At 40.3% G+C, this 23,165-nt stretch overlaps 1 protein-coding gene across 7 annotated transcripts in view; it reads right to left on the reverse strand.

Moving 5' to 3' along the window:
• Nucleotides 1-6,700: 6,700 nt before the first annotated feature.
• Nucleotides 6,701-23,165, reverse strand: part of CADPS2 (calcium dependent secretion activator 2) — a 486,383-nt gene continuing 469,918 nt past the window's right edge. For all 7 annotated transcript variants that reach the window (XM_079931397.1, XM_079931396.1, XM_079931395.1 and 4 more), the window contains 2 exons: nt 13,158-13,262; nt 6,701-7,649 (listed from right to left, as the gene is read on the reverse strand). In XM_079931397.1, coding sequence (XP_079787523.1) covers nt 7,476-7,649; nt 13,158-13,262 — 279 coding nt within the window. In that variant the 3' untranslated portion in view covers nt 6,701-7,475. The remainder of the gene's footprint in view (nt 7,650-13,157; nt 13,263-23,165) is intronic.

The following is a 23,165-nucleotide window of genomic DNA, read 5'->3' on the forward strand; positions in this document are numbered from 1 at the left end:
CCTACCACCGATGTGTCCCAGGAGTTTTGAGGGTTGAAATAAATGATGCCAGTTTCCTGTCCTGCTTTAGCCTTCTAGCCAGGGAGTGCCAGCTTGGGGAGGGCCACCCAGCCAGTGGACTCCTTGTTAACCTGAACGGATAGTGGCAGTTCCCCTTTGCCTTGTTTTTCTGTAAAATGGGACTAAATCAAAGCCCACTTCATTCTTGGGAGGCTTTGAGATTGAAAAGAGATTTAAAAATAAAACTACTTTACATGTGAAAAGCTATCCATCACCTTGTTAAAAAATTAAGCTATAAAATTTTCCCAAATATTTTTCAGACAACTGTTTTTAAAAACAACGCTTCTGCTCAGTGATTTGCTTTCTGGTTATATACATGGAAATGTTAAAATACACATAAAAAAATCACATTTGCTAAATTATTTTTCACAACCTTGAGGACTTCCCTTATCCTTGGGGGCCTGCTCTCCCACGTCCAGTCTTGAGTTCCCCAGGGGACAATTTCTTCTGTAGATTTGTGAATTAACCTTTCACAAAAGCTTTTCAAAAATCCCAATTTGATTAAAGCTTCTCTTTTGAAGCTGTTATTTCTAAAATTAATCAACTTCCTGATAGACCATCATGATTATATGAAAGAACCCACCAAGCTATCACCCAATGTAACAAAAAACTGGGCAGTTTGAATGAGTGACAATGAATGAGCTTCTTCAATACAGCAACTTTGTAGTGTGTTTAAAAAAATTATTACCCAGCTTTGGGGTATGTGTGTAGGTCAGGGACACCTAACAAAAGCCCTCCCCTGACACAATCTGCTGCTATCCTGGCATTTCCATATTTCACTTTCCACGTTTTGAAATCCAGTCCTATTGGGTTCTGACCTTTTACTAATGTAACCCCTCTTTAATGAAACTTTTTCTACCTCCCTAGCAAAATCTCCTTCCAAGGTTACAATTAGTTTTGCTTCCTTGGCATTTTAAGGAAGTACCCTAAACAACAAACTTCAGCATTTAAAGTTTTCTTTCTGTCAATCACACCCAAGAGAGGTGTTACCAGTTGGGTGTCAGGAAGGAGGCAGTGTTAAAAGGCAAACCAGAAGTGACTTAAAGTAGAAAAAGAAATAATTTGACATACCACTTTCAATTTGGCAAAGGTACATATTATGTGTAGGGGCTCCATAAACAAGCCTGTGCCAGGGGCCAGGAAAGAGTATCTACTCTGCCTGATGGTTCTTGTTTGAAATCAACTCTTCACTTCCTCTCAGACCAGAGAACCACTGATCCTAGGGATGGACCACGTGAAAGGAGATTTCAGACAACTCTAGACTATGTTTATTGTCTTATTTATTTATTTATTAAAAATAAATTCCTTTATTTATTTTGGCTGCCTTGGGTCTTCGTTGCTGTGCGCGGGCTTTCTCTAGTTGCGGCGAGCGGGGCTACTCTTCGTTGCGGTGCGGGGGCTTCTCATTGCAGTGGCTTCTCTTGCTGCGGAACACGGGCTCTAGGCGCGCGGGCTTCAGTAGTTGTGGCACGCGGGCTTCAGTAGTTGTGGCTCGCGGGCTCTAGCGCGCCGGCTCAGTAGTTGTGGCGCACGGGCTTTGTTGCTCCCCGTGTTCCCTGCATTGGCAGGCGAATTCTTTTTTTTTTTTTTTTTTTGCGGTACGCGGGCCTCTCCCTGTTGTGGTCTCTCCCGTTGCGGAGCACAGGCTCCGGACGCGCAGGCTCAGCGGCCATGGCTCACGGGCCTTGCAGCTCCGCGGCATGTGGGATCTTCCCGGACCGGGGCACGAACACGTGTCCCCTGCATTGGCAGGTGGACTCTCAACCACTGCGCCACCAGGGAAGCCCTGATTTAGTTTTTGTAATCGCACTGCAAATAAGCACACAAATACAGCGGCCCGCAGTGTAAAGTTGCAAAGTAGGGGAGATTAAAGGCAACGTGGCATTCCGGAGTGGGAGGATGGGCGTGGGGCACGAATCCTGTTTCCTAGGTCTGGAACTCAGGAAGCTGCAAGTAGGCTATCTTAAAGGAATGATGGGGATGGGGAACATCTCTCCAGTTAAAAAAGCAGCTCTACGTCTGGGCCTGTGAGCCATGGCCGCTGAGCCTGCGCGTCCGGAGCCTGTGCTCCGCAACGGGAGAGGCCACAACAATGAGAGGCCCGCGTACCGCAAAAAAAAAAAAAAAAAAAAAAAAAAAAAAAAAGCAGCTCTAGTCCTGGCACAAAGCAGGGTGCGATCTCTTTCCCTTTGGTGAGTGATCAGTTTCTCCCTCCTCAAGGCCACCGCGTTCTTGGCCCCGGCACCACCTGGGCTCGCACCTCCCTCGCCACGGACATCCTGGCTTGTGACCCTGGGCGCGCCCTTGGCCCCGCGCTGGGTCTCTACGCTATTGGCGTTTCCCTGACGGCTTCGAAGGGAGGTCAGTTCAACAATCCGGGGCAGGACTCCGTGCTGGCTGTCGTCCTCAGAGCCTGCCGTTTTTTACTCTGTTGCCACGGCGGAGGTCACCTTGGGGCGCGCCGGGGCGGCCTTCGGTCTCCTCGGCCTCACTCCCGGTGCTGCTTCGCATTTTCCCGTGCCGCGTGCGCATCCCTGGGCTGAGACGCAGGACGCCATTAAAGGCCTCCTTAAATCTGGGAAAACACTAATGAACACCAATTTGCCCTTGAAATTCTCTTGAACTCAACCTACTGGTCACAGGCAGAGGCCTGAGATTCCTTGCTTGTGGTCCGACACCCCCCCCCCCCATCATAACCGTCCGGTTTCGGAGGCCCTGACCAACAAACAATATCCTCATGTGGACCCAAAGACACGTCTCCAGCCGCCTCCCCTCCTAACTGCAGCTCCAAGGGCTGCTCTCGGAATACTGGCCCTTTTGGGAGACAGTCGACTTGCCCCTCCCGGTCTCCTCTCCTCCCACTAGGTTGGCTGTATAAATAACCTTGAAACTGGACAGTTCTAGCCAGTCCACTGACACGCTAGGGACGGAGCCAAAGGTCCGCCGAGATGACTGTGATCTACACCTTGTGCCAACCCGGCGAGAACTGGGCGGTGCGAGTGGTGGTGTATGTTGGCAGGGGCAGGCCTCCCACAATTTCTTTCGAATCCACCCCCACATGAAGAGTCAACAACGGCCACAACTTATACGCATCACCTTCGTAACTGAGCGCCCACTTCACAGAGAGGTTACATAACTTGCCCAAGTACACAGAGCTCGGACGCGGGTAAGTGTAGTCGTTGGCATTCAAACCCAGGCTTTCCTGGCTCTAAGGCCCTGGCCCCTTACGGTTCCCCAAGCTGTGTCACGTTCACACGTTTCTGGGTAGATCTTTAAATCGAGGTCTTTTTCAACTTGGGAAACACATCGAATTCTTGTCTTACTTCCTGTCTCTCGGCTGTACACACTCACAGTCTAGTGCCTCCTTCTCCCTTAAAACGATCACGCATTGCACCTGGATAGAGGCTGTGGCTGACCGTCACCGTGGCTTCTAGAACCCAGGCTCAGAGCTTTGCGCTCACAGCCTGCACTCGCCTCGGGCCCCTTAAAGTATCATGCTTCAACGTTACAGAGAAGGGCAGTTGAAGGCACATCTGCCCTTCATCTACCAGCCCACGCGGCGGAAGGCGGGGAGGGTGGGGGAGGAAGCCTCGCCCTGGGCTCCCGAGGTTGGGGTGAAGCGCTCTGGAGCCGTCGCTGCTGCGGGGTCGCAACTGCTCTTTGCCTCTGGCCTGCTGCCCAGGCCCCTGGGCTTGACTCCATCTGCAGCTAAATACCGGGGCCAAATGAGCTGCCAGCTTTTCCCTAAGGTTCCTGCGGGTCCAGCGATCTGGACTTGAAGGAAAAAGGAGACCCAGGCCCACGGCGTCTCGCTACACAGTACCGGGGAGGGGATGGGGACTCAGTGTAAAGGCGGGATGAGCCCCATCCTCCCGAACCCCCCCCCCAAACCAGGCCCGAATTCCGCACAAACCCCGCGGGGCTGGGAAGGGTCAAGGGCTGTGGGCGGGGCCGGGGTTGCGGTGAAGCGCGAGCGCGCGGGGGCCGACTCGGTGGCTCTCCGGCCGCGTAGCTGCCCCGCCAGCGGCGCGTGAACAACTCTCGGGAACATCGATTTGTCACCTCCCTTTAGGGACCCGGACCGGGAAATTTCCATTTTCTGTGCTGGGAGTAAGAAATGAAAGCGATCGAGCTCTTGTTCTAATTTCTTCCATCGGTCCTTCTACCAAAGGCGTGGCGGGAGGGGCTCGGAAGACCGGGTCTGCGCGGGGGGCCGGGCCTGGGGTTCCCCCGGGCTTTCGCGGGGTGGCTCGGGGCGCGCCCCTCTCGGGAGGGGTTTCGCGGTCCAGGAATGGCGACAGCTGAGTGGCCGCTTTCCCACCAAGGGCACCTTCCCGTAGCTCACGGACCCCCTCACCCACGATCGCCGCGGGACCAGGCCGGCTGTGACCCTGGGGGCGCGGGGGGAGCCCCGAGACACTTTGCATGGGCGCTTACTGCAAAAGTAGCAGGAAATCCTTTCTCCAGAGCGAGGGACAATGAACAAGAACTAAGGGGAATTCAAGTGGAAAAATCCGTGAATACAAGAACGACCCCCAGCTGGAGCTGGGAGGTTTGCGTTAAGCTCTATGTGGTTCTCTCCCTTTCCGGGAAAAAGGCCTTATTATTATTTTTCTCCAACAAGAGCTTGGAGAAACTTTCCCTCTAGGTGTGTTCTTTAACAAACTCATTCCGGCTGGACATTAGACTGTATTAGTTATTTTCTCCTTCAACATTCACCGAACTGGCCGAAGAATGCACTTTTTTTCCCCCCTTCCCCAAGACCGTTTAGGAGAGTGGAACTATTTCTTTGAAGTTAAAAATGATTTTCCTTTCAAAAATTGTACTACATTTGTTAGGTTTCCAATTAAATTCTTTTTTAAAAGATTTTTGTTTTGTTTTGTTTTTAAAGAACACTTGGTATCCTTTAATAGACAGATGCTTGGGCATCCACTCTCACAGCTATACATACGGATGAATTATGAAGTCATTTCAAGCAATTTGCAGTTATGTTGAAGAGCATTTCTGGGCAAAAGCCCCAAACTAACTTTTCATTCTTTTTCAGGGTGACTTTATAAATTTCTCTCCATACACCCCTCTGTGGCTCAAAGGTTAGTCCACACAGTCCTCAGAAAACTGTGAGCATCTCCACTACCTGCCCTTGATTGCTATTGTCCTCTCCCTGCAAGCCAGTGGAGGCTGGAGTGGGGGTGGCAGGTTTAGAAATCTCCTGGGTGTCTAAGGGAAGGAGCAGAGAATACCCAAATCTGGAGAGAAGCTACAAGAGGCTGACCAGCAAAGAGGGCCAGTGGGCAGGTTAAATAGGTCAGGTCAGCAGGGAGACCCTGCTGGCCCCAAGTACTTTCCCCTGTAACACATGCTTTCCCCTTTATTTCCGAATTCTATCAGCTAGATATTTCCTTAAAAAAATATGTATATATATATACATATATATATATATGGCTAAGGGGGTGGGTTCATCAGTTATTCATACTTTAGGACAAGATGGGCCAATTACTCTGAGATAAGCTATATCAAAGAAATAGACATTCGATATAAAGGAAAAGAAGGGTGGGTAAGTTCCAAGTAGACAGCAATTTGAGCTGTGCAGAGCCAGCTTGGGGAGGGTACCGTTGGGGATTTGAGGGTAGCCTGACTAGACACCTGAGGGCTTGAGAAAGGATAGTATCGGCATGAGGGTGGAGAAGAAAGGGAAGGACAAGCATTCCAAGACAAACTGCCTTTCAACAATACTGAGCTCGTAGAGTGGGTCTCTAATCCAGGAAAGGAGAAGAAATTTCCATTCATGTTTATCTTGTAGCACAGGGTCTCTTACCCCTAGGACCCAGAATTGAGCCCAAACAATATTATATAATAACTGTGGATTAAATAGGTTTTTGTGGGCTAGTCTAGGTCAGGCACCAGAATAAATTTGGAGGGCCAAGAAGGTTTCACTTCCAAAGCTTCAGAACTTACGTTTACACAAATTCAGGGGTACCTGCACTTATTCTGCATTAACTCACTTCATTTAAGAACTACTTACCAGGGCTTCCCTGGTGGCGCAATGGTTGAGAGTCCGCCTGCCCATGCAGGGGACACGGGTTCGTGCCCCGGTCCGGGAAGCTCCTACATGCCGCGGAGCGGCTGGGCCCGTGAGCCATGGCCACTGGGCCTGCGCATCCGGAGCCTGTGCTCCGCAACGGGAGAGGCCACAACAGTGAGAGGCCCGCAACGGGAGAGGCCACAACAGTGAGAGGCCCGCGTACCGCAAACAAAACAAAAAAAACTACTTATGAATGAGTGCCGGCATATTTTTGAAAAAAATACAAAAATTAAAATTCAAAGATAAATTACAATTTAAAATTGTAGCCAGAAAATACTTTGGGGGAAGAAAAACTGTTAATATGTCAATTGCTAGTTAACATTACTAGCATTTCTAGTATTACTCATTATTAACTAATTGCTAATGTTAACTAATAATACACAATCTATGAGTATGTAGTCAACATCAGCTTTGCTATGGAAATATGCTCTCATATTTAACCAGTTCTTTTAACAAGTGTGAGTGCCTACTAGATGGAAAGCAGTGTTAATACCTTTTACTCATTTGATTGTAAATAAACACAATAAAAACACAGAGCCAAATTGCTGAGATGGTTATAATACTGCAAACATATTTTACTGTATTTAATTTATACAAGTCTAATAAATACATAAGTGGTTAGGACCAAGTGGACTTTTATTGCCTGCAAGCTGTTACACTTAGTAGTAGGAGAATATGGTATGCTGACGACAGCACACTTACTACCCCACACTTTGGGATTTTTATACTTGAAGGAAAAAATGTTCAGAATGGAACAAGACACAAGCCCATTGGATAATCTAGCTTATATTTGGGTTTGGCGATCCTTTAAGCCCAGGAAGACCAATTCAGAGTACTAAGAACCAAGGTTAAAGTTTTAACACACATCACAACAATGATAAATTAACTAGGAAACAAACCTTGCACGTAAATGATAAACTGTCAAGTACACACCATTTTAACAAGGGTACGTACAATAGAGCTGGCGCAATGATGAGAAGTGGCTTATTCTCACAATGTATCATGAGAAATACGTATTTCACTTCATACAAGCGACATGACTTTGATGTAACTACAGGAAAAAAAGTCAAATCTTCTTTTAAAAAAAAAAAGGTTCATGTTCCAATCACAGAGCCAAAGGTCATCATTTTAGATCAAGCTACACAAAAAAGGCTGATCTTCTTCAAAAAAATACTTGGCATTTTCTCTTTTAACTCTGCTTCAGGTTAACTTTTTAAAATGTAGAGTGAAATATAAGCATTTATATTTGGTCCAAACTATCAATGTAATTACAAGGACAGGTACAAAATAAACAATGTCAAGGCCCTCCTTCCTTCTGCAGAGCTGCATTTTATTAGCCTTCTTCTTCTTCGTCACTGTCTTTCATCGTGATGCCCTGAAGTCCACCTCCTTCCGAAACAGAAGCTGTAGCCTCCTCTACTGTTAAACGTCTGTGCAGGGTGTCATAGGTCTTACTGTTCAGGGTGCCTTCCAACACACCCTGCAATCGGAAGTCCCTATAGGTTTTCTGGAGGAAGGAGAGAGAATTTGCTTAGATCCCTTATGGATTATATGTCTGGATGGATGTATATGTGTATGTCTGAATGTATATATACTCAGTTGGCATTTCAGAAATGATCTTGGACAATTCACTAATGGATTCGGATTGTAGCTGCCCAGGCCAGTCATCCTGTTGGTGTAGGTTCTGGGGAGCAAATGAAATGAGAGACTTTTGATAGTGCTATTCAAACTAGAATCACTCTGAGTAGATCAAAATGTTGTGACTGTCAGATGACAAATGAGCTTTTTCCCCCCAAAATATTACTAATTGTGCAGAATTTACTATTTGAATAACCTGTAACAAAGGTAAAATTATATGTACTTATGTACATTTTCAATATGAAGGAATTCTTAGTTTTTCAATTGAGGAGGCTTTATTTTATTTTAGTATTGAAAAATACATTACATTTTATAAAATGCATTAGGTTTTTGGGGAAGGTGTGTGGAGGGAAGAGGATTAATCCTATTATCACTAAAAGAAGTTTGCATTTTCAGCATTTGTGAATTATAAAGTTTATTTATATGCACACTGGTTAAACTCTGTGTACACCTAAATGTCTGTATGAATTTTGCCCTTCTGAAATTGTCTTGGAATGTGAAGTGTTAAATTCTGGCATTAAACTTCCATTGATGGGCTAATAAAACATATTTACTTTTTTTGGTGTGAAACAGTAAATTATTATTTGGTGTATTATCTGTCAAAAATAGTGCAAATATCATGTTACTGTTTATACAGTGATTCTTAAAAACAAGAATAACAACGAAACTCTCATTTCTGTGGCTCTTAAGATATGTAACCTATAAAACTTTCCTTATTTTACTTTTCTCCTAAGTGAGACTTTCTTCACACATGAGTTTTTGATGACAAACAAGGCTGGTATTTTATTATTGATTTTTAAAGTTGTAGAAAAAGTCTAGAGTTAGTTCAATGGGGAAACAAAGCACAAATGAAGATAGCTCATTCCGTAGGGGCACTTCTAAGGCCATTAAAATGCTAAATATCTTTAAAGATTTTTTTTTTAACTGTCCTATGTTAGATTTAGAATACTAAACAGCCAGATGTCAATTGACTGGACCAAAGTATCAATACATATCAATGTGCCACTTTTTTGTTCTAAATGATTGCTAACAGTCACTTTTTTGGGGGTTTGCACTTAACAGATGAAAAAAGTCAAATAAAAAAAGGAATGTTGTACTTCCTGGCCCCAAATTACAACTCCAATAGCTGAAAATTAACATTAAGGAATGCCTGATTTCACTCAACACAATTAGAAGGAAAATATAATATTCAAACAGCTCAGCTGAAGGTGCTTATTCACTTGAGGTAGGAAGTGCTGATGGATGGCATCTTAATCCCCTGGATATACACACCTGGTCTACAAACAGACTTCTGGGAAGGAACAGAACCATTACAAGGTAGTGGTGTCACTGGTGTTTTCACATTTTATCTTCCTGTCTTATATCATCTGCCTTATGCCCCACGGTACCATTCAAGTTTCAGAAGTGATATTCACTTGTTATAAATAAAATGCATAAATAAAGTCCACCTCATGTCCAAAAAATAAACTGGTGAGGAACACTGTACTGTATCTGAGGTCAGTATCTCAACAGCAAGAAAAATTTAGTGTTTTTTTTCTTAAATGACCCAAACTATTTAAATTTGATTATTTATTTATCTATTTATAGATAATGTGTTGGGTCTTGGTGCTATGTGTGGGCTTTCTCTAGTTATGGTGAACGGGGGCTACTCTTTGTTGCAGTGCACAGGCTTCTCGTTGCGGTGGCTTCTCTCGTTGTGGAGCACAGGCTCTAGGCACGCAGGCTTCTGTAGTTGTGGCACGTAGGCTCGGCAGTTGTGGCGCACGGGCTTAGTGGCTCCGCGGCACGTGGGATCTTCCCGGACCAGGGCTCGAACCCGTGTCCCCTGCACTGGCAGGCGGATTCTTAACCACTGTGTCACCAGGGTAGTCCTTTTAATTTGATTTTAATATTTTGTATTAAGACACATAAATCCCACCATCCTCATATTCTCTTTCTAAACCATTAAAGCTTATTATTACTAAGGTGATACTTTCACACCAAAACATATGGTAATTTGCATCAGAACCCATGAAGTAACTCTGTAAGGTAAATTTTGTCTGGAAAAATCTGGTAACTAGTATGCATGGTATTACTACCACAGAGATTTCTGTTCAAGCCTCTAACACTCTGATAGTTAGATTAAAAATATATCAAGCACAAAAAACATTCATCTACAGCTAATACATCTGAAATAAAGTATTAGTGTTCCACTGAGAATTATATGCCAAGTTTGTGAGTCCCACTTTCTTATTTTATTGGAATGACTTTCCTTAGACTTAGCTTAATTATCAGTAAGTTGGCCAGGACAGAGTTGTATTGTGGATTTGCAGCCCTAAAGGCTTTCTAATTTGTATAAAATTAAGACTCTGCTTCCTTACTTTACTAGTAAGCAATAAGCAGTTAGGGGCACTGCAGGGCAGGTACCCTTGCAATCTCTCTCTTTCTCTTTTTTTAGAATTCATAACATGTTATTGACACTTAGAGATCCTCTGTGGCTGCCAAGAAGGTCTGCTTGGCTCTTACTTAAGACAAGTGCCTGCCGCAGGGTGCTGCTCACTTGTCGTCTTTTCTCCTAGTAAAAGAGGCAGCTCGTTTATGTTAACCGCTTTTAAATGTCAAATGGCCTCTAGGGAGAACAGAAATCCATCAGCCATTTTGATTATTTGAGGATTCTATTTTTCCCTTCCCCAAATAAACCATTCTGATGTTTAAACTTTGTTAATTTCTTAGTCCTAAATCTTCTGTGAATATCTTACTGCAATTTGTCTCTTCTTAGTGAGCAACGTCAATGAACCAACTGGCGTCTAAGTGTCTTTGTGGGGCAAAGTTGGCTATCGTATACATCTTGATGGCATCTGGGTCTCCGTGGGCACAGGAGAATGACAATGCTTCTAAGGACTAGGCTGCCAGAGTCCAGTAGCTCTCGGCTCAGCTCCTGAGTAGAATGCACTACCCTACTGTAACATGCAGGTCCAGTCTAAGTGATGTGGATGGAAGGAAAGCCTACTCGGGGCCTGCACAATTCTATACATGTGCTGTTTAATAGCCGCTTAAATTCACTGGAAAATGAACATTATAAACATAGCCATATAGGCTCTGAAGAGCGATGAATCTATGTATGAAATTGGTTAAAGTCTGTTTATATTCAAAGTAGAAAAAAAACCAATTAGAACACTGAATTAATTCATCCTAATTTTCATTGTGAGAATAATCACTTTTAGTTATTAAATAAAGCCCTATGAGTTGATTAAACGTATCAGCCCAAGAAAGTAACGGCTGAGTTTGGGGACCTGCTTGCGAAAAACAAAACATGGAAAGTCAAACATATACATGAAATTTAATTTCATATTTATCAGTCTTGACTGTTGGTAGCCATCATGAAGACTATATTAAAATAAGATAAACTGACTGGTTTAGAATACAATGGAAATGTCACCCTATAATTAACAAAATTATTAATCATTTTTTCTGCTAAAATATTCACTGGTGCTTGAACTGTTATGACTGTGAATATGAGAAGAGGAATAACTTTGAAATAAACAGATGATGGGCTAATAAAAAATGGAGATTATTATTATAAAAACAAAGAAAGCTTACCAATCTATCAACTAATACCAATCAGCCGACTATGTAATTTCTGACATCCTGAACACAGTAGACATTAGCTTGAAAATATGGCTGATCCTAAGGGGAACAAGCTAATCCCAATATTAGTCACAGTATAGACTGCAATCTTAACATGTACACCTATTTAGAAGGTAAACACAGATTATTCTGATTCTCTTTTATGAAAAACAAACTTCAGTTGAAAGCTCTCCAAGTGACATTTGTAGAAACAAGGAAGAAACCATGGAGGAACTAAAGCAAACATGAACGTTATCATAATGTGTTTTCAGTTTCTTTGTAAAATAAATAACACCTGGTAAAAAGTGTTCTCGATCAAAGGTAGTCTGTCAATTGAAATGTAATGTTTTAGTGTATTAAAATTAGTGGGTGACCAATTTTCCTTGTTATTTATGGCTAATCATGATTGCTATTACTGTGACATTATAGGTCTGGGTCTATGTTCCAGTAGATTTGCTGATTTCTGACTTTAGAACTTTCCTCTTGGTGGCTCTTTCTATAACCTATGTGTCTGTGGCACAAAAGAATTCATATTCTGATGAGACTGCAGGAGCCAAGAGAATGGTGGAAAATATTTTAATGTGGATAAAACTTTTAATGATGTGATACAGTGGTTCTTCTCAAACTTTATCTCTATCAGAATCCTCTGGAGGGCTTGTTCATGTACAGATGGCCAGGTCCCACTCTCAGACACTCTGACTTAGTGAGTCTGGTGTGGAGCCGAAGAATTTGCATGTCTAACAAGTTCCCAGGTGATGCTGATAATGTTATATCAGGAATGACATTGTGAGAACCACTGTGTGTGTGTACATATACACACATACACACAAATATACACATATACATATATATGTACGTGCAAATATAGATATACACATCTATAGGCACACACACATATATATAAATACATCAATGGCATATGTATACCATTTGATAAATGGTACTAGAATGGAAGTAAAAGTTACTTATTTAAAGGAACAGCTGATTCACAAGAGCTTAGAGTTATGTTTTTTGCCATAATGTAGAATTTGTCTCAATTTTAAGAAAAAGTTATACCTGTGGTAAATTTTGTATTTCCACTGGAATTTATAAGGTGTGAGAAATCATGCTGAATAATGTATTACTTTAAAGCCCCTACTGACTCAATATAACATGCACGTGATTACATTTCCTCTTGAAAAGCAGACGTCAAAATGGCCTCATTGAACTGATATAACATCTGTTAGTGGTTATGGATGGTCCCGGACACTCATACTGATCATCTCTTACATATAAGAAGGGGCATGCTTCCAAAAGAATTCAGGCAGTGACAATGTTTTACTTTCATATCAGGATATAACAAAATAAAGGAGACTCTCCTTATCCTAGGGGCAAATATAATTCAAAAGCCCTCCTAATAATATATTAATAAATATGAAGGAAATATATTAGGAGAAAACATTTCTATACCTAAGACAATTAATACAAAATTATTGTGGACCCACTAGATGCAGGTAAATGTGCTAGGGGCTTTATGTGTATATTATCTTCAAATATAATTACTTGATAACAAAATACTTTTAATTTATTAATACAAAAACAATAAATTTATGTTTATTTAGTAATCTAACTGAAAATGGAATAAACAGCAGCACATCATTGCTGAAAGTGATGTTTTTAAAGTACTTACATCCACTCAGGTATATTAAATACGATTTTCTTATATGTCAATATCTTGCCATTATTCTTTACAGCTTGCTGGGCAATACACATCTAAACACATTTTGTTTACCTTCACAATCTTGATTAGTGTCTTCAGTTGGTAAATATGAAGCTGCAGGTCTAATCTATCAGCCAACCACACACAAATGACTTTCATGGAACTGCTGTACCATTGCTGGAAAGAAGGATGGGGGTGGGGGGGAAGAAAACAGAAAAGAAAACAACCTCTGCAGTATTCATTTAACAGATTCGGTAATGAGGGGGTAATGAAACACTCTGAAATGACCATAGATCAGCACTTGAAGTCAATAATGCTATAATTTCCTGTTAACAGAATTGTATGTTTTGCTAGAAAATCTGCTAAGTTGACCTAGGCTGTTCTTTACATGAATTAACATTACAGTCTTTTAGCTGTAACATATTCATGGGAAACAGTGTTTTTGCACTTGCAGCCTAGCGGCCTGCTTTGTAATTTGTAGGTAACAATGGGTACTAAATACATGTTATGGGACTGAATGGACTGCCAAGCAGCAGGAAAAAAACAGGTAAATTATTTTCAAAGGGAAATTTCCCATTAGCCTGCATGTTATGTAAAAATCAGAGTAATTACCATCATGCATGTAGGCAATACCTAGAAATAGCATTTTAAAGGAGGGATGGTGAAAAACATCCACAGCTTACTAACCTCTAATCCCCAGTCACAACTTTATCTACTATCGGTTGTTAAGTATTTGCCAAGATGGTCTAAAACCACCTAAAATAAAGATTTCAGATCTTAGGAAGGAACATTATCAGGATGGAATTCTTGTGTCTTATAAGAATCACAAAAACAGATGTCAGTTGACCAAATTATAAAAGAAAACAATCTGTTTCATTTTGCAAGTGTTTTTGGAGGGTTCATATTTTCTCTCTGTTTATTATAACTCTCTTGGTGGGAAAATGGAAATTCTTCTCTAATGTACTTTCCTGCTCCTATATAATGCCTGTGAGTATAGTAAAAGAAGAAATTTTGTTCCTGTTTTCAAAAAAGGGCAATCTGCCATTAGTGATGGCATTTTAAGGGATTCAGTACTTACACGCCAGAGCCAGGTTTAGGTAATACTGTAAGAAAATAATGCTAGTCATTCAGATAACTGTGAGAAATATCAATGTCCACGCAGCATTTAGGAAATGACAAAAGAGTTTTTGAAAGAGAAGGTATTTTGTGCCTTGCTTGTGTACACACAGTGACACTACAGATCACATATGTACGTGCATATGTTCTTAGGTATTCAAACACAGAAAAAAATCCTAAAAGATATTTTTCTTCCATAATAAAGCAGTAAATACAAATTTCTAAAAGAAATCTCAAGTGATACAAGTAAGTCTGAACTTCACCTGGACTTGTATTTACTAACATTGTTCTAATAAAATTTAGTATAAAGAATGGTAGTTTAAGCATAATATAAAAATGAATTAGTTTAACATTTCATCAGACTTATTTCTATTAGTTTGTTGGCATACTGGACACACATGCATAAAATGAGATAAGCTAATGAAAATGAATAACTGATTTACTGAATACTGTGATATTAAATGGATGAATGAACATTCAAGTTTTTAAAATGTGAGATGGGCTATGGTTGTTTAAAAAAAATATTATTCATGTACCCAGTTTTTCTTTTTCCTAATGATTACTTTCCTAATTTTCAGGACATGTAAAAGTATCAGAAATAAGTTTTATAAAATGAGATACTCCTAAATTCTTAAAAAATAAACTGCTAAAAAATTCAGTACTTCAGCTGACATATTAAATCTTAATAGATTAGTATCTGGTATTTAAATTCTCTACTTCCTTATTTCAAGTTATAGCCTCAACTACTTGAGTTCTATTTTAATGCAGGTAAACACTCATAGGTATTGGTGATATTGAACATGAGTATACTGAATTAAAACCCTCGCCCCCAGCCCACCCTCCAAGTAACTTGAAAACTAAAATGTAGTCATAATGGTTATGACTCTTAAATTATAGTGCTTCTTCAAGGAATAATTTTTTTTTTTAGTTGGGGGGACAAAATACGATACATTGTACAAAATTTATAACATACAAGTTAATTGGGCTGTTAGACTGTAAAGTTACTATATATATGGTAAGTTGCATGAATCTGAAGTAAATGAAAATGCTTTCTTAAAATTACTCCATATGCATCTTATGTTCTTAAAAAATCCTTAGGTAATTTAAAATTAATTTAACTTCATTTTTCCATTACATATGAGTGGTACTTATGATTAAGCGATAACTGAAAGGACATCTAACATAACACAGAAATTTATTTTTAATATAACTTCTTTAACACAATGCCAAAATTATAATTTTAAAGAAGAATAATTTGGGAATAAAATGATCTAAAGTTAACTATAAAAACAGAGAAAAAGAACTAATGTTAATAAAGTGCTTAAGCTACTTCATCATCATCTTACTTTAAAGGCAAACAAATTATTCTACAAGGAACATTCTATAAGAAAAATTATTCCATCTGCTAATCATGCATATTTCTTGGTTCCAAAGTCAAAGCATTTCGAAGAATTTCAGCTAAATCAAGCAAATGATGAAGAAAAATCAATAGCTTAGCTTAGAGTTTACGTTGCTATGAAGAATAAGCTAACGAACAAACAAAAAACCTTATTAGGACTGCTTCTTTCTTATATATGGTGAAACACACACACACACACACACACACACACACACACCAAACAGACAAAACCACAAAACAGAAATCACTAGCATTTTCCTATTTCTGGTGTTGGAATGGTTATGTCCTTCTTCTGGGTGGAGGACCATAGATTCCATTTTTTTCATCTTGAGAAAAATGTCAAAGGTAAGTTAGCATCATTCCCCCCACCCCACCAAACCAAACCAAACCACCCTCCAAAGCAAAGAAAAAAAAATTTGAAAGGGGTGAATGTGCACTGAAGTGTGACTGTTAGAAAATGTGCTTGCATTTTGGAAAAGTTAATTTTATAAAGCAACTTGTTTGACTATTCACTTTTCCTTTCAGGGGATGACAACGAAGGGGCACTGGAGCTTGCACTCAAGTCGTGGGTATGGCATTACTGCTTTATTCCCTGCTTGGTCTACTTAAGAATAAAGCAGTTAGTGTATATTCTACGCTTTTTTTCTCCATCAATCCATGCCAGCAGCCTACCACTTTAACAAAATATATGTGTTTTTTTTTTTTTCTTTTTTGTGGTTCATTCAACTCCTGTAAGGGCATGCCTTACTCACTTCATTTTCTTGAGATATCTCTTTTAAAGCAAAAAGAAAAGCAAAGGAAAGGCTAGGGTTGACTCTGTGAGACCCCTGTATTTATTCACACTTATTGTGCATGACTGTAGACTGGTAAATCATATTAGCAGCCCGTCTCCCCATCAAGCTGCTACTTGCTTTCCAGCCCTGGGAAGGTTCAACAAATCAACAGGAGCACGGAAAACAGAACATCAGTCTAATCTAGTGTTTAAGGTGAAGTTTTCAAACCCAATCTAAGAAGATCTTTAGAGCAAGCAACAAGCTGAAGGGCTCAGAAGGTGGTATTGACAATGAAAGAGTGTTGAAATATTGAGAAGCGCAGCACTTGTGCATTTTTAATAACAAGAGGGTCAACAAGGACACAGCTCCCTCAGTGCCAGGAGTTGCCACTGACTATGGAAATTGCCACACCAGGGCTATAAACGCTTGCAGTTCATCAGCTTTTTTAAACAGTTCATCAGCTTTCTTAAACACCCTGAACCCCCTCAGTGGACCTTTAGTCTTGAATTAACAAACGAAAGCAATGAAAGAGGGTGCATTCTGAATGGCTGGCATTGATCCCCAACTGTGTCAGCACTGCTACAGGCCCTGAAAAACTCTCTCCATTGTCAATAGAAATTGACAAACCTCCTCTCCTAAATAGTGCAGCTGAGCCGGGCGGGATCCACGCAGCTGTAAAGGGCTCTGCTCTTGGGGCCGGGGAGCACTAACAATGGAACAAGCATGAGCTCTTTGTCAGTCCCAGACTCGGCAATTTTCTAACAAGGATTAAAGTTGTTTCTCGGCAGTGCTGGTGAAAAGAGATTTAGCAACATACCGTGCTTTCTTCATGCAAGTTAAAGAGAAGTAGTTAAGGAATTTCATTATGCTGTCGACTAGTGGAAATACAAAACAAATATATTAAATATGCACGGCTCCCTTTGCTGCCTAATTTATAACATTTTGAGGAGGATTCAATTAAATATAACACTTACTGCCTGGAAACAGGCGCTTCGCCTTTATTTTGGAAGTTTTATTTTTTAAAAAGTCCAGCTGCTTGCCACCTGGAATGAGGTCTCAATACATACTAATGCACAATGTCTTCAGACCTTCTGGGGCTAATATTCCTAAATCTGAGTCACAGGACCACATAGGGTTCACATATTGCGGCTGCTTCAAGCAAATGATTTCTGTCAGAATGTGGCTTCTGAGGATGATGGCAGGGTAAAAATAGTTGCTTTGCTGGGGAACAAATCTGTGATATATTTTCTGCTTAAGTGTTTAGCTTTTTATTGATTATGAACTTGGTACAACTAGCTGATGTATTTTCATTCTTCTCCAGCTAGGCTCGTCTCAATAGGTGAACAACAAGAACAACAACAGCAACAAAACAAACCCAACACTTTTTAGCGCCCCCAGATATGAAATGGCTACATTTCCACAGTATGTGTGCATTTCTTCATTTATTTCAAGAGAAGCTGATAGTTTCACCAGAGTCAAGTCACCGTGTTGAAATGACATACCACCTAGAAAATCTCATCTTAGGAAATATGTGCCTTTTAAATGTTAAGTTTAATTGGATAAAAGAATAATGGTTTTGAAAAGCTTGATAAATATAAAGCATCCTTTAGGATCACTTCGTGGCTTCAGAGGGCAACCAATTATTTAGAAATGTTAATGCCCTACAGTTTCACCAGTACATTACAAAGTAAATAGAAATGTTTCTTTATACATGGAGTGTTCCTTTTGTCAATTGTACATCTGTTTAATATAACTAAATTCGTGGTCACTTCCCATTTCTAGGCACTAAAATGCAGATCTATATTAACGGTACATTTGATATAATAATACCAACATTTCCACCCTCTTTTCAAGCTAACCCACTCAAAATGATTATATTTGGTTCCACAAAACAGACCCTCAAAACACAAGCATTTAGGGCTTCCCTGGTGGCACAGTGGTTGAGAGTCCGCCTGCAGATGCAGGAGACACAGGTTCGTGCCCCGGTCCGGGAAGATCCCACATGTTGTGGAGCGGCTGGGCCCGTGAGCCATGGCCGCTGAGACTGCGTGTCCGGAGCCTGTGCTCCGCAACGGGAGAGGCCACAACGGTGAGAGGCCCGCGTACCACAAAAAAAAAACAAACCACAAACATTTTGAAAGTTTTAAGTGTGAATTTTGTGTTGGCTTGGAATAGGATTAAAGGCTATATTTAAGGAAAACTGAAACCAGTCTATTAGGTTAAGAATACAGGAAGTGTTCAACCCAACCTACATCTATCAACCAGCTAGCCCCGGAGGCGCTCAGGAGGAGGGAAACAGAGACTCGCATCTGGACATGGAGGCTGACGGCTGGCCGTGAACGCACCAGAGAAGAACATCAACACAGAAGCTGCAGGGGCCGCAGTGCCGGCCCCTGTGATGCGACTATTTGCTTGACTGAGTCTGTCGCTTGCTTTCTCTATGCCTCAGTTTTCTCATCTGTGATATGACGGACAGATTATATGAACTAGCTTTAAAATAAGATTTTTATGCTCTCCAGAAATACTATGAGATTAGATTTGACTGTCAAAGGAAGGGGCATGATTAGAAGCAATATAGCTTGTGATTCTCCTCAAAGAAGGGAAAAGCCAAATTGTTTTTTTTTTTAATGCTACTTAAATATAGCTTTGTTCATCCAAATATGCAAGTCTAGGATTCCAGAAGTTTCATTTGGCCTTTTAATGAAGTACAGACATATTATAAAAATGAAACAATAAAGTACAATAAGGAATAAATGAAATCTATTAAGAACTGTGAAGTATTCTTATTATGATTTTATAATAACAAATAATGTTATATACAATATATTATATAATAATAATACTCTGATTATAAAGGTATCTGATGTTTTTAAAAAATCTTCCATGGGAAGTTCAAGTGCATCAGTTTTCATTTGATTCTTAAAACAACCTTGACGAAGTGGTTATTATTCCTATTTTGCAGGGAAACTGAGCTCACGTAGGTAGAAAACTGAGTTTAGATTAAGCAATTTACTTATGTAAGTTTATGTAAGTGGCAAGGTTAAGATTCTTCTTATATCTATGCTCCAGAGTCCGTGCTCATGACTACCAGGTTATTCCATTTCCTTCTATGAAACAGTCTGTTCCATCAGTGAAGTCTCTGATTTTTTAAGAGTAGTTTGATGCTTGCAGCAAACAACTAAGAAAACAACTCTACCATTCCTGGTGGTCCCTGATAGTTATCATAACCCAGGACTGTGAAGTAATACAGGAGATGCTTGTTGTTTCAAAGAAGTCCATCACATTTTCTTGCAAGTTACTGTAATCTGCATTTCCAAAGATATTTGTACACCTGATAATGTAATTACATAATGTAATAAATTTTTGGAAGAGCCATACTCTGTTAGGGTAACCAACCAAATGGTCCTTGTGCTATGCATTTCCCACGTGTTTACTTCTTAAGTTGTTTTACAGTGCCATATACCCTAATGCTTAGGAATCCTGGGAAGAATTTTTTTTTCACTGCAACAAAACAAAGCAATGCGGAAAGAAGATCCTTAGTACATTCACGAGGGGACTCGATCTATATGTGCAGTTTTCTTCATCTTTTTTAAAAATACAGAACAGAGAAGAACTTGATTCATGCCTTTTTCCTTCCATATTCAATAAACTCACATTCAGGGCGATTTTCATTTCTTATCTCTATGAGGAAGTCTGCAAAGGAGAGTTCATGAGCACTATGATGTCTGTTAAGAAAGGGAAAATGTAAAAAGTACTAACATGGGAGGGTTGGCATATAGTAGGTACCTAATAAATGCTTGTTGAATGCTGAAAAACCTTTCCTGCTCTTGAAGTTCAGTACTTTTTTTCCCCCATTCCTTTCTTAAAAAAAAAAAAATGAATATAATAACCAAGACACTTCCAAGATGCATTCAATCCTCTTCACTTATAAAATAGGATAAGTTACATAACAGGGTAAGTTCCACAAATTGGGGGTTGCAAAAGCTCTTTTCCACTCACTACTATTTCATTAACCCCAAATTTCCTTTCTTCCAAAATATCCTGAAAGTAATATTATTAAACTAGCCTACCTATTCTCACGCTAGACAAAGAGCATTAAAATCAATACTATTCTTCACATTCATTATCATCAAGTAGGCAAGTGCCTTTGTAAATTTATTCTGTGGTTCTTTCCCTGGTGCTAAAAAGATTAGTGATTACAAAGTGAAAATTTCAGATCATCAGTTGTTCCCCCTCTCGCCTACTTATTGACAAATGATGGAACGCAAACTGGTTTGGCTAATCTTTTGACTTATCAGTGGTTTGGTTGAACTCAGTGGTCAACCCAGTTATAATGGTGTGTGCACCAGTTTGGGGTGCAGACATAGACTATGAATGATTTATTTGGGCATATGACCTGTTCATCTGGTTGAATGACTCATCTTAAGTACTATATATAAAAGTTTGGTCGATATTGCGTTTAAATCAATAATGTAGGATCCGGATAAAAATAAATTAGACTATTAAATGGTACAAGTTTGAGATAAAACCTAGGTCTGAGAATTAATGGTTAGCAAGTCTCTCTGCTTCAGTTTCCTTATAAAAAATAGGGAACAATTATTCCAAAGTCCCGTTTCCAGAGTGTGGTAGGGACTGGGATAAATAGCTGCCTTCCGGTCTCCGACTCATGGCGCACTCCCACAGGACCTGAATGACCTGCTGATCTGCTAGATGTTGGGTTTCTCTGTATCTATGGTTTTTGGACATGCCAATCCCTCTGTCTGGACTTTTATTCCCATGTACGTTTCATTGGCCAGATTCACGTTGACCTTTAAGACTCAGTTCAACTATCATTTCTGCTACGAAGCCAACACTATCTCTTACCAGGTAGACTTAGATGCTCCTGTATTTTCTGCTCCTAGAACCCTGTACAGGTGTCTATAAAAATACTGCACAATGTGCCCTATGTCTGCCTCACCAGGCTGTGAGTATCCATAAGGCAGAAACCAAGTCTTTTTATTGATATCTTGAGCCCTTGGCAGAATGTCTGGCACATGACATGCATTACATAATTGTTGAAGGACTGAATGCTTTTAAATATTTGGAAACATAAACTGTTACGTATATAATAGTGGCAGGGCAGCTTTTCAACAGAAAAAAGATAAAAGAATATCAGAGCCAGAGGAACTGTTGACTTGAATTAACATGTTTCATTAATAGCAAAATAATTTAATGCATGCTAAAGTTGTAGATATCATCAAAAAGAAAACAACTGCATCTGGCTAAAGACATTTAACATAGAACTGAAAATGTGACAGTCCAATTTCGTTTTAAGTGATGAATTAAGTAAAGGAGAAAGTACTGTAAACTAACAAACCCCCATGTCTATGTACATATATGAGTGTCCGCATATATACTCTTATACACAAAGATATGATAACATTATGTGCTCAGCGGTTGATGTGCTCAGCTCCTGGATTGGCCCTCAAGAGTCTGTCACGCATGCAGTGAGCTGCCCCTCCAGCATATGCTCAGGGGTATTGGTAGCTATTCCTGGGGGGTATCTGAGGCTGTGGGGCATATCTGGTGTATGGCTGGCAGCACTGCCTGTGCATTTACACCAAGAAGTGACATGTCCTGGGTGCTTTCAGTGCTTGTTGGTTTTGTGAGAGGTGTTAAAAAAAAAAGTGAGAAACATCATTGGTGTGGCACTATTGACTTGAGTCTGAGGGGACATGAGAGCTCTCCTGGGAGCTGGTATAAGCCTGGCTTTTGAGCAAAGAATCCATGAAGGGTAGAGAGGGAGAGTGTGCCCTTGTTGTAACGTCACGGCATTGGATATTGCAGGCACTAGAGCTAGGTACAACCCTTGCATTGGCCCTAAGTTCTGGCAAGTTTCCAACCATCCACTTGCAACGGAGAGAAATAAATAAACGTCAGATTTAGATAATCACTATCATCTATTTTGAAAGGGTACTAAATTTTAATTCTCCATAGTACATCCATTTGGAAAAAATCTATGAAGGTCTATTCAATAGACGAAAATATGAAACATTTTAATGTAGAAATTAACAACTTTTTCAGAAGACCCACTTGGCCGTAAGAATGTAAGCTCCCTTAGGGCAGGAACTTGGTATATCTTATCTAACATTGCATTCTCAGCCTCTAGCAGTGTGTGGCCTCTAGAAAATAAATACTGGTTGTATGAATAAATAATAAGAGGGGTTTTGATTTCCTATTTTAATTAGAATCCTACCGAGTCATTGTGACAGAGATACCCAACTATGTGGGAGGAAACAAATGCCTAACGTTTTTTTTTCTTTTTTTGGCCGCACAGCATGTGGGATCTTAGTTTCCCAACCAGGGATTGAACCAGTGCCCCCTGCAGTGGAAGTGCAGAGTCTTAACCACTGGACCATCAGGGAAGTCCCAATGCCTAACCTTTTAATCCCAACATTCACCACCATCCCTTGCACTTCCTACTTGAAGGATGAATTGGATTTGTTTTCTAGATCTTATGCATCCAAAACGTCACATGAATGACCATCCTACATCTATAAACATATACATTTTTAACTGTATAACATAGGCAGTAAGAGGAAAGTCAACAAGAAATATGGGGAGTATATGGGACCAAATTTATAAGGATCAGTAGAGCAAAAGTATGGGAAAGTTATCCATGAGAATGCATAACAAGGAATATGCCTTGAAAAAAATATTGTTCAGCCACATTCAAATACTGCGTCCTATTCCTGACTCTAAACCCTAAGCATGACCGAGAACATTTTGAGAAGTTTCAAAGGACAGCCACAA

The sequence above is a fragment of the Stenella coeruleoalba genome (genome assembly GCF_951394435.1).
Source record: "Stenella coeruleoalba genome assembly, chromosome: 9".
NCBI lineage: Eukaryota > Metazoa > Chordata > Mammalia > Artiodactyla > Delphinidae > Stenella > Stenella coeruleoalba.